At 39.7% G+C, this 12,976-nt stretch overlaps 1 protein-coding gene across 1 annotated transcript; it reads right to left on the bottom strand.

Moving 5' to 3' along the window:
* Positions 1-1,786: 1,786 nt before the first annotated feature.
* Positions 1,787-9,794, bottom strand: LOC140304912 (uncharacterized). The gene is made up of 5 exons (XM_072383712.1): positions 5,196-9,794; positions 5,019-5,116; positions 4,673-4,863; positions 1,893-1,952; positions 1,787-1,800 (listed from the first exon to the last, which is right to left on the bottom strand). Exons 1-5 carry the CDS (start codon positions 9,792-9,794, stop codon positions 1,787-1,789), a joined length of 4,962 nt encoding a protein of 1,653 aa, XP_072239813.1.
* Between the last annotated feature and the right edge of the window lie 3,182 nt (positions 9,795-12,976).

The following is a 12,976-nucleotide window of genomic DNA, read 5'->3' as shown; positions in this document are numbered from 1 at the left end:
TGGCAGCCCCATTAACGCAATGGTAAAAAGTTGTGAAATTTGGCCCATATCTTTAGGACAATCCCATTAGCAAATTCAACAAATTTGGTGAGCAAATTCAAAACTCTCTAGCGCCACCAACATGTCAAAGTTTGAAGCCCATTCAGCTGAATAACTTTTGACTCGTTGATCCAAATTTCAAAAACAAGGTATCGTTGGAATCCTTGGATCATGACAATTCCAACGCACCCTATGACGTCATTTTCCGTCTGACTAGATTTTCCGCCATCTTGGATTTTGTTGAAAACCTTCAAAAAGTTTCACAGGTCACACATTTTGACCAATTCTCATGAAAATTGGCACACAGTGTCTTTGTACGAATCCGCACAAAGGATACGAAGCGGATTTTTCAATTTCGACTTTGTTCACCCAATATAATCAATCAAAATTTGCTGCGACTACGCCAAAAAGGACGTGAGGCCATATCTCAGCAACCGGTTGGTCTTTTGACATCAAACTCCTACCACAGACTCAGGACTTGTTCTTTAAGAGGCCCAATAATTGTAGTGATCTTTGACCTATAGGGGGCGCTATATTTAGCAAAAATGCATTTTTGCTTATATCTTTGGACCCATTTGTCCAAATTTCACAAATGAGGTACCGTTGTTATCCCTGGATATAGCTGAGGTCAACACACACTATGACGTCATGAGCGCCAGCTTGGATTGTCCGCCATTTTGAATTATATCAAAAACCTTCAAAACACATTACAGGTCACCCAGATTGTCTGATTTCCACGGGACCTGACACATAGATTCTTCAGACCAAGCCTCATAAAAGGTATCATGTATATTTTTTAATCTAGCTTCCGTTTGCCTGTATTAGCCAATCAAACGCTAACACCGCTGAACATGAAGTCAGGCCATATCTCGACAACCATTTGATGTTTTGACTTCAAACTTCTAACAGACCCGTGACCACTTTTTTGAGAGACCCAAAAATTTGAGTGACGTTTGGAAGATATAGGTATTTTATGTGGGCATATACTGTATCTTAGTAATGATAATAACAATAAAAGAAAAAACATGATCAAGAGTATTTCAAACAATTTTTTTAATAACAAAATAAACAACTCAACAAAACTATTTGTAGTTGTACAACATTTGATATGAATGAGATCATCCCAGAGCATGAGTATAACCACAGAGGAAGTTCCCCCATTTTTTTAAGTGAAAAGGGAATTGAGACAAGGTTTTAGGAGGATTACCTAACTAAACGCAGAATAAGGTCTTACTAAGTCAGTGATACATTTAGAAGCCGATCCATTCAATGTTGTTGTTTTTTTTATTAAAAGAATTTTAAAATGTATCTTAAATTTCACTGCCAGCGAGTGCAGCTTAATAAAAACAAAGGTGAAGTATTTCGTGTTTTTGTACTTGTGACAGTTGCATCCTGGACAAGATGTACTGTGGGTAAAGCTGGCTTTACACCGAAAGACATGAAAAAGATGTGTTTAAGATTTGTGAAAGACTACTGTGAGATAACAGCTCACTAGTTGGACATTGTCCAGTCATACTCGCTCAATATGTAACTAGTGGAAAGGCAGTGTGCTGTGCTTCTGTCATTACTTGAGATTTCGGCAGGACTTATCAAATCTAATCTCAGACTCTTAAGACTGAAAAAAAGTATAGTGTAAGGCCAGCTTAAGGTCATTTGAGTAAGGCTTGTATAAAGTAAGTTGCAATAATCTAGTTTTGATGTGGTGAAAGCATGAAGTATTGTGCGAAGTTCCCCAAGGACTGTGTCGTCAGAGCAAGGACTCTGTGATGAACATAAATTTCAGCTGAGGTTACCTTATTACATAGAGACTTTGCAGTATGCACAAACAATTTGACTGCAGGAGCAGTCAGTACCTTCACTGTTTATAAGAGTCACAAAAGCAAGCATGGAGTTGATGTCTTGAAAATTTGTAGCTGCAGAAGTAGAAGAGGAGATAGGAGAGTGGTCCAGACGGTCTCAGCAAGTGTCCGCAGCAAACGTTAAGAAGCCAGATCAACTTGTAGAGCTGTGTTGATACGTCCACAGATTATATCCATTGGCTCTGAGCAGTCGAGTTGAGAAGATCTTCCATTATGGTGATCATAGCACAGTGTTTTCCTGTTGTTCCATGGATGTTGTTAAAGCGACATGACCCTCAGTGCACATACAATACCTGGCAATGAACAATGTGTTGTAAGAAAAAATCGCATAAAACATGCATACTAGATAGGTTGGTACATGTTCCTCAGCAGGCCAATCAAACAAAATAAAGCACTTCATTTATAATATTGAACAACATAGAAAAATGACAATTAAAATGTAGTTTGGAACAGTCTGTATACTTACATGTTTTGTCACTGAGAAACATTTCTTGGAATCACATTTCTGCAGTTCAGAAGGTGTACAGTGAAACACAGCAGTCTTTAGGAATGACCATGGATAGTAAAGGTCGATGACCATCAACAGGTTCTGTGGCTGGTACAAATCATTCAGTGGGCTGCAGATGTTGGACATACATCTAGTGATGAATAAATCAAAGAAATTTTCAGCATTGGCAAAATACATAGGTTATACATTTATTTAAAGCAAAAGCATGAATTGATACTCACGTAATGAAATTAAATCAAGGACCATTAAGTCAGATTGCTGCTTTTTTTCTTCAAATGGGTCTTGGACGGCCAGGGTTCAGTTGGAAATACCCAAATACAGGCATGGACCACAGGTGGAAAACTACTGTGAGCAATAAACACAGAACAATGTTTGTTCATTAAATCTTGTGAAAGATACATGAATTTCTAATTGTGGAAGGGGAGATACTCACAAAATTTCCATCATTTCTCGTGTCTGTTTCCAATAATCATATTTTCAAGAGGTGTAGTTTCTTTTGAAGTTCCAGGGCACAGATGAAGACATTTCAGCTTTGCGAAGCACCAAGGATGCAAAAGTCAAATGAGTGACAGCTGCTTTTGCAGGTTGTATAGCTGATGTTCAAAAGTCTTTGCAGGTTTCATCATCTGTGTATGCCGTGGGAATTGAACCAGGTAGATAGGCAAGGTCCACATAGCTTTTTAAGTTTTGGGAAAACATGATTTGTACAGTTCTTTGACATCAGTAAGCTTATAAACATTTTGTTGTGCACCTTAAAGTGGGCAATATTCCTTAGTTGGCTTTTGCAAAATAACTGCCCATTTTTAAGTAATCCTTAAGTAATACTTAACTCTATTACAAATGCACAGTGATGAAATAAAAACAAGTAAACCAAAAAAGCCTATCAACAATTCATCTTCAATGGGACACACAACACAGAAATTGAAAACAAAAAATACTGAAAATGAAGGCAAATGCAATAGCCTTGTGTTACTCACTCACGCACACAATTAATGCAGTGAATGGTCCCATAACTGTCAAAACAGAATTTTTACATTAAATTAACATTATATAATAGTGTACAATAGAAACATTATTAGAAAATAGTACACAGTGTTAAAATAGCCTGTTTACAAAACTGGATCACAAGTGAGCAGGACTTTATGTTTAAAATATCTTTATCTTTGTTATTACAAAGATAACCAAAAAAAAAAAGATGCTGCATAGAAAGTGTAACAGTTTTTTAGAAGGAAGGTGAACATAGTGCTGATTGGACAGCTGAATGACAGAAAAAGACAGAGATTACAGTATAGCCATGCCTGCCCACTTGTGATCATTTGTAAAAACAAAGAAACAAGAATGAAATGAAGTAACAAATTTTCCAAAAGAAGTTTGGTTTAGGGTTGTGTCTCAAACTTTTAATATGTATGGCTTTTTGCTTTAAAAAAATAACTGTTTTTAAAAAGAGCACACAGTATATTGATCTAAATCTCAAATAAGCCAGGAACTGTAATGGATAAAACACATTTTTAAAACTCCTTACATTCACTTTATAATTAGATAGGCCTAATGATTCAATTGCTTCAAATGAGCTGACTGAGCATATAATTTATTTATCAAGACAATAAATTTCATTTTCACCTAGTTTATGTTTAGATATTGTTGTTTTGTGCTTTTATTTGGAGACCAGGGCTAGTTGATGCAAGGTCAGTACAGGAGACAAAGTGCAAGTGCAGTGACTATGGGGCAGTGAGTAAAAATAAACTAAGAGTAAAATGACTGTTGTCTTGAATGGACCCACTTGTTAAGATCTGTTAAGATCTTAACAGTAACCCACTCCAAAAGCATGAACATAATTGTGTGCCAACTAATCTGTCAATGATTAGTTGGCACAAAGAGAGGGGGAAAGTTACAAAGTATCTGTGATAGCTGGGGTTGCACTTGCGACGATCACAAAATATCAGACAGACACTCACATTATTTTTTTCTTTGCATGCTCACCAGCCCTGGTCTCCAAAACACAAAACTTCTTTTGGAAAATAGATTACATACCCTCCCACTCCCTGCAAGGAGCCGTCCTGTATATCGCTCCCTCCTTGCGACCCCCCCAAACCCCAAATAGCGGACGGAACATCTACAGAACATCTAATGGTGAATAATTCACATTGCAAACACAAATATTACAACAGTGAGATAAGAATTGCTTCATGGAAACTGTAGTATGTCTGTACAACATCGACAACAACATCTCCTACATCTTTACAGTACACATGATCTATTAACGTACCTCTTTCTGTTGTAGCTGCTTGGACATGTTGAGTGTATCCATGTTGTTCCAGGAATTTTGCCACAGTAGACGAAACAAAGACATCCTCATTGAAGTCTCCCATGATCACCTTCCTCCCTGCATGCTTCTCAAGTTCAAAGACGACCTGTGATAACTGCTGTCGAAACATGTCAATCTTATAGGAACTTGGCCTGTACAAAACAACAGCAGTCAAATTTACATAAGATATATGGAAATACAAACATTCCAAGTTGCATCTCGTTGGAATTGACACCTGAACATCAATGTTGTCTGAATGATACAAACCAACTCCTCCTCTTTGCTGATGTTTCAATGCTGTAAAAACTGTGTCAGAGTCATCGTAACAGTTCTGTCTTGGATTGTGATTAAAGACATATCCCGGTAGTTGTGGTTGGTCTTTGCTGTCTGCATTGAGCCATGTTTCTGTTAAGCAAATACAGTCAGCTTTCATGAGGGTTTTGTGGGATCGTATGTCGTCAAAGTGAGCATTTAAACTCTGTACATTGTGGAGTGCAATTGTGCAGACCGGATCAATGTCAGCTGAACCAATACTTTTAAAGTTGAACTTTGGCAAGCTTTTCATGGCTGTGTCTACTTTGTCATCACAAAATATAGCTGCTTCTTTGAAGTCCTCAATAATCAGTCCATCAACAGTTCTCACCCGACTCAATGCAACATACGCTTGCCCTGCAGCAAAGATTTTGTTGAGTGATACAACAGCTCTGTCCACAGTAAGGCCTTGGCACTTATGTACTGTCATTGCCCAAGCCAGGGTGAGAGGAAATTGCCTTCGTATTCCACCAGCATTTGATACTTGATCCTCTTGTACCTCTACAATTGTAGAGCGTTCAGAACTTCTTTTGGATTTTGACCTCTGCATCTTTCCAACATTAGGGTCTTCAAACTCAACATGGATAGCAATAGGAATGTCATCCTCATCTTCACCATTAATAATTTCCACAACCGTACCACACACACCATTGACAAGGCCGTCAGACACGTCTATATTTTTCTTCAACATCACCTTTGCTCCAATGCCCAATGACACACACCTTGGCAAGCATGAATTGAAAACCTTTGTATGGAAGCCTAGTTTTGGTTCCATTCTTCCAGTTTTGGGACTCCGTGTAAAATCTTGGGCATCTATGCTGATTGCATCTGGGCAATGCTCTTGCAATCTGGTAATATTGTATTTATCAACCTCTGCATTTGTAGCATATATGTGAATGTCTGTGGAGTCTTCACCAGTTTCACGTTGCTTTAATGCAAGGACATCACGGGCACTGAGACATTCATTCTTTTTACGAACTCTGAGGCGATTCAGCATCTCCGCAAAATCTGCATTTTCTTGCCTCAAAACTTCAGTAAGCTCCGCAACCTCAAAGTTGTTGTCCCACATGTTGACTTCTGTGTTGTCAGAAAAAAGAGGTGTGCCTTTGACAGGTCTCAACTGAAAGAAGTCACCCACGCAAATCAGGGAAACATTTCCAAACAAAGAATAATCACCAGTCTGTTTGATTTGACGTAGTCTGCCATGAACATAAGCCAAAAGACGGTGGTCAACCATGGACACTTCATCGATTATCAAAATGTGCAAGTTTCGCATTTTCATCCTTAAAGTATTGACCTTCTCATCACCAAGAGGTTGATAAGGCAGTTTTACATTTGCACCAATGGAGAATGTATTGTGAATAGTTGCAGCACCAATGTTATATGCAGCCACACCAGTGGGTGCTGTAAGAAGCACAGTCAGATCCTCTGGATTGTCAGCAATTTGTGACAGCAGTCGTGTAGATTCGTAGTGAATGGCTTTGATCAAATGGGATTTACCTGTTCCTGCTCCACCAGTAATGAACAATCGCAACGGTTCAGGATTCTGTCCAAAGAGTATCTGCAGACACCACTGACGAACAGCATAAAATATTGCTGCCTGTTCTTCATTCAATGTTCGCAATAAACCGAGTGCAGTCTCTCGGGGCATTGTCATGTGATTAGTTTCCAAAGTGCATGTTGTCTTTGGGTTTGCTGTCAGGTCGGGAATAAGATCACCAACATCATCACTGCCTTCTTCATCATCTACAGCTTTGTGTTTCATGATATCCAAACAACTGAGACGTTCCCTTTCTGTTTCCGGACATATCTGAGCCCAAGCGTCTTCTAAATCAATGTCGTTATCCAACAGTTCTTTGGCTTTGTCAATCTCATCGCTTTCTTTTTCAAATAAAGCTTTATTGGAGTCCACAATTGATTGCACTTTTTCAATGTCAGTGCCACATTTCACCGCACCACTTGTGTAAAACTGTTCGTATGTATCAAACTGAGGTGGTCTGAGGTGCGAGTCTTCATAAAAGGGCAAAAATAGCTGCAGCAATGAATGAAAGTACTTTTCCGGATTTTTTGTTGGTGAAAACCTGGGATACCTCACGACAGCAGGCTGTGTTCTGGTCCTTTTTCTGATGAAGCCACGGTTGTTGTTGAGTTGTATTACGTCATGTGATTCTCTTTGTTGTGAACCCTCAGACTTTGAAATAACTCTGTATTGAGAGCAAAAGCTGGCAAGGCATAACTCTTCCATTTCTGCTGATCGAGGTCTGCTCTTGTACCGTTCCACCACATTAGTCATCCAAATGCTACTCTCATCATCAGACTGTTGGTGCTGAGCTTTAGCTTGGAGCACATGCAAAGGCAAACTCATCCTAACAGGATTTTCACCGACAGGAATAAACTGTACTTCCCGAGAACATTCCTTTAAGTGCATACGTGTCAATCTATACACTGCCTCTTGAGCTGAAACTTCTCTGTTGTGCAGGTAGACACTGCCGAGCTGTTTGAACGCAGCTTTTGCATCAAGATTGCCATTCCTCGCCTCGTTCTGTGCACGCTGTAACAGCAAACCCATTTCTTGCTCTGCTTTTGTGATGTATGACAGTATGTAGACCACAACAGAAAAGGCATCGGTGACAAACTGAATGTCCATGTTTCCTTGCCAAGCACGCAGTAAGTCTTTATTGTACTGGTTCACCCAAATTTCAGAAGGATTTCGCTTAAGGACAATGCTTTTCTTTTTGGAACATATGTTGTATGCTCTCTCAAACAGGCCTTGATGTATCCCAAGAGACTCAAAAAAAGCATCAGCTGTATCATAATTCAGGTCAGGGTTGTCCAGGGCTGTTTTCACTTTCTTTATGATTGCATTGGCATTGGTATTGTCATCTTTTCCACTCAAGTCCTCTGAGTTCCCACTTCTTGTAAAGAAAGTACGGCTTGATGGAGGTCGTGGGAAATTGAATCGACACACTGTTTTTTTCTTACGGCATGTTTTTGAGTGTTTGGTGCTATGTTTTTGTACACTGTTCACAACCTCATGAAGCTCTGCATCAGACTCTGGTGGAATCTCACATGAAATGTATCTGTCTATGAAAGTTACCACATCGGCATCACTGTCTTTATCAATCTTTGGTGCATTTTCCACCCAAAACAAACAGTGAACATGAGGAGAACCACGCTGTTGGAATTCAACTCGATAGAAGTAGTCCTTTATTTTCCCTATGGGTTCAGCTGGTGACAGGATTACATCACGAAGAAAACAATGCCATCGATGATCAAACATTCTTGCTGCAGTAACTGGATTTCTTCCAATCAGCGCACATTTTTCAGACCAGTCAAGATCCTCCACAGGTGTTTCTTTTCCTTCCAACCTCAAAAGAGAACCAAGCATTTCGGGCCATCTCAGATCGGCACTTGACATACTTATGAAAAACATTGGAATTGACAGTTGTCGAATCATACTGAACAAATCTTTCTGTACTGACATCCAGTAAGGTGGGGTTCCACGAATTCCTCGCAAGAACTTGTACCCTTCATCATTTCGTAATATTTTACTTAGTGAATCTGAGTTCAACAACAGGTCTGATGCTTCTTTCAGAGATGACTTGCCACCACCTTTGCGCATTGCCACTGATACACCAGATATGACTTGATGCACTTCTGACATGTATTGTGCATAAAAAATGTAGTCTGTGTTGCGACCAAAACGTCCATCAGCATTGAGAATGCGACAGTTCAGGTAACGTGACAGAGTTATTTTTGATTCCCTTTCATCGTGGAATGTAGGTCCACCCAATGGAAACAGAACAGGAAAGCATTTGGCCTCGTTGGTTTTATCAGATAGCAACCGAACCGGACTGTTGCCTTCAGCTGGTGCTATGCTCAGTATATCCTGGAAATTCTGATCAATGATCTCTGAACCCAGATTGACAGGTTGCAATGATGTGTCTGACAAGAGGCCACCCTGGTCTTTAATGTAGGTCAGTTCCTCCTCTGCTTCCTCTTCAAGGTTATTTTCATCATCACTGTTAGCTGGCAGCTCTTCAGTGTCCTCATTTGCCTCGCATTGATCACTTCCATTCAGAGTGTTTACCCATTCATCATTAAAAATCACATCATCATACCACTTATTGTTTGCGATCAAATACCTCAGTGCATTCCTTACACGATCAGTGTGCACATACATGTATTCATAATGACCTTTGTATGTCAACTTCCGTTTGAGTTTGACTCTTATCATTTTGTCATCACACTCGTTCCTTGGAAGAACATTTGTCACGCTACTGTTATCAACAGGTACAGAGACACATGGACCATGGCAAGCTCTTTGACGGCCTCGGGGCAAACACAGCAGCTTCATAAAGGGAATGTGACGAGCAATGAGATGTTCCTCCAAAGAGTTCAGACATTTCAGCTCAGGTGGAATTTCATCCAAATGCATGTTGTTAGTGACACTCTCTTCTGGTAGTTTTCCTCTAAGCATTTTTTGATGGCAGCAATGGCAAACCCATAATTTGCTAAAAGGACTATCAGACAAATGACATTCCTGCCCACATTCAGTATCACAAACATGTAAATATTGTAATGTTATACACCGCTTAGCCAGTGCAGCAACCTCTGGTCTTTTGCTTTCATAATGACTTCTTTTACACTCAATCACTTGTTTCCTGAAAAGTAAGCGATGACAAACAGAGCATACGTATTCAGGACCACGGCTGACGTCTTGACGAAACTGACCAATGACAAAGTCAATGTCTTGTTGCTTCTTTCTCATATTTGCATAAGTGTCATTGCTAGTCTTAATTTTGTTTTCGCGCATTTCATCATTTTCATGATATTTCATCTTGATATTCTCCTTGACTTTATTTTGAAACACAATATTGCTCCTGTATTTCGTATGACTATAATCACGAACTTTATATTGAAACACAATGTTGCTTTTGTATTTCGTATGACTATAATCACGAACTTTATTTTGAAACATGATGTTGCTCCTGTATTTCGTATGACTATAATCACGAACTTTATTTTGAAACACGATGCTGCTTTTGTATTTCGTATGACTATAATCACGAACTTTATCTTGAAACACGATGTTGCTTTTGTATTTCCTAAGACTATAATCACGAACTTTATTTTGAAACAAGATGTTTGTCTTATAAGTGTTTTTTGATGATTCAGACTTTGACTTTTTATAATTTGGATCAGTACCATATTTATTTTTACGCTGTGCAAGTATATGTGCCTTGAACTGCATTTGAGTTCCATAGTTTTTGTTGAAATAATCACATTTCTTTTTCCGAAACTCTGAATTTTTGCTGTTCTTCTGAAAATTTTTACGAGATGTCTCACGTTTGGAATTCCTAATGCACTCATATTCATTATATTTTGTCTTTTCAGTCTCAATTTTTCGTTTCTTCACATTGATGTCACTGCATCGTAGACGTTCTTTTTCTGCTTTCTTGTCTGACTCAGTGAACTTTCTCTTCCGCTGGGGTCTTAACTGTTCATCACCGATAGACTGGCATGTTCTGGCACAAGGACTCTGTGTATTCCTGTTTTTGACACATGTTACAACCTCATAATGATTGGCAGTGTGACTTAAATATATACAGTTCTGAATGTGTGGTTGTACATTAGGTCTGTGCATGTTCCATCTCCCATCATTTAAGGTGAAGATAGTAGTTTGGAATAAATCAGCGGCAGCAAATATGTCGATCTCTTTTGCCCAGGTCCCACAGTAGTAAATCCTTGATTTTGTGACATAGTCCTGCACAGATGTGTATTCATTTCTTAAATACCGTGCAAATTTACCACTGTTGTTCTGAAGGTGTCGTACAATAGCCCGTCTTATTTTCAAATGTTTCTCCTCGTCGTGACAAACACTAAAGGCCAGACAACGAAAAAAACAGTTTCCATCTGGTTTTATGCTTTTAATGTTGCAAGGACACCCCATCTCATCCACGTCAGCTATCATTTGGTCTTCGTCAGTATTTTCATTTGACAATCCTAATTTATTGCACAAGTAATCGCGGTCCTGCCGGGTCATTGGTTTGAAAGGCTGCTTGGCAATCGTTACATTGCTCACGATGACATCATCAGGAGCGTCCAAACACCTGTTCACGTCAGGATCGGCAGTCACGTTAACGGAAGTTACTCTTTTATTATCAACATCGTTTATATTCTGAGCAACCTCAGTCGGTCCACCAGAGGACTGCTGCTTGCAAACTTTGTGTTTACCTGTTAGCACTTTGCTGTACAGCGGCCGGCTGTGTGAAGCATGTGTTGTGTTTACGTCACCAGGAGCGGACTCACTTACGTGCGATTGCGTCTCTGTTGAACATACTGTTCCGTTAAAACCATTACCGACATTTGAAGCGACCGTAGGCTTACCAACAGAGGACTGCTGCTTGCAGACTTTGTGCTCACCTGTAACCACTTTGCTGTACAGCGGGCGGATGTGTGAAGTAGTTGTGACGTGACTGGACGATGGCTCGGTCATCTGTGCTCGTGTGTCAGAACGGATGTTGCTTACCACTTTCACTCCCGTCACTTCAAAGCTCGGTGTCCGTACGTTAAACGATCGTGCATAATCATACACAAAGCTAACCAGAGACTGTACAGAGCTAATGTATACAACACAACTAGCATTCTCACCTTGCTGGTTAATCCTTGCACTTGCATGTGAATCCACAAAGGCAAATCTTCCACCTTCATTAACTATGGCACATGTACTAGCACAAACTGTCAACAGACATGCATCATTACCATACAGTGCTCGCTGTAGTGCTTCATCAAAAGGCATGGCCACATCCTGCAAAGCTTGGTCATAATCATCAATATTGACAAAGCCAGTGTAAGATTCAGCAAAGTTTATTGCAAAATTACAATTCCACATTCGCTGTTGTGTAGGCAGTTCAGACACAGCAATGTAACCACGGCGTGCCACACTATCATTTATTCTTCCCTGTGCACTCATCGACCTGTAAATAACAGTTCCTTTAATCAACACATCATCCAGATCTCTGGTGTTCCAGGTCCACACGCTCTTGGTCTTGCTCTTCAGAACTGCTGTCAGACTGATGGCACCACACTGCTTGTTGCGCACGGTTCCAAACCGGGAATGACCTTGATGAAACGACCCCATCAGCACAGATATCTCTGGAAAATCAACTGCACAGTCAGTAGATACAGTTTGAGAATTTGGATTTTGGTTTTTCAAGGGTTCATTGCACAGGTTTTTTGACAGGTTTTTGCACAGGTTTTTGCACAGGTTTTTTGACAGTTCATTGCACAAGTTTGCCTCAGATGCCTTGATTGGGGATTTTGACATTTGGGGAAGGGGGAATGTTTTGGCTTTTTTTATACGAGGACGCCCAGCCTCGGCACCATCCACCAACCCCTCTTTGGCACAGGGAATCTGCAACACACAGAACAAACAATAAGTTGTAATGTAACACATTTCCTTTATCATCTGATACAGCACCACTAAAATCATTTTATCACTTGTAACATCCACACGTTTTTTGATATAAGAATGCACATATTTCATAACTGCCAACATTATGTTGTGAAAATAGAAACTTTAATACAAAATAAGGAGATTATTTCACAGCTCATTTGAATTGAGCCTTTACTAATATTTCCCACTACACCCTACCGTAAAGACAGTCTGACAACCTTTGCAAAACACATGGTATGTATTGGCCACAGCTTCTTGTTCTTGAGGAATGTCCCTGACTAAGTCAACATTTTACTCCTTCTTTAACGCCATGACGGAAAAATGTTAAAGATATATCAATATTCATCACAATGTTCTAAGAATTTGGAAATGTAGTCAAAGAAATGACCAACTGTGAGCACGAAGGGAAAGTTAAGGTGGGAAACTCCTGCAAAAGTCAAATGTTGGCAGGCATGAGATTTAGATCATTAGTATTCCACAGGATAACATATTTC

This window comes from Leuresthes tenuis, unplaced genomic scaffold, assembly GCF_036924035.1.
Source record: "Leuresthes tenuis unplaced genomic scaffold, fLeuTen1.0.hap1 SCAF_4, whole genome shotgun sequence".
NCBI classification, from domain to species: Eukaryota; Metazoa; Chordata; class Actinopteri; order Atheriniformes; family Atherinopsidae; genus Leuresthes; species Leuresthes tenuis.
The sequence above is the reverse complement of the archived record's forward strand: the minus strand, read 5'-3'. Positions and strand labels throughout refer to the sequence as shown.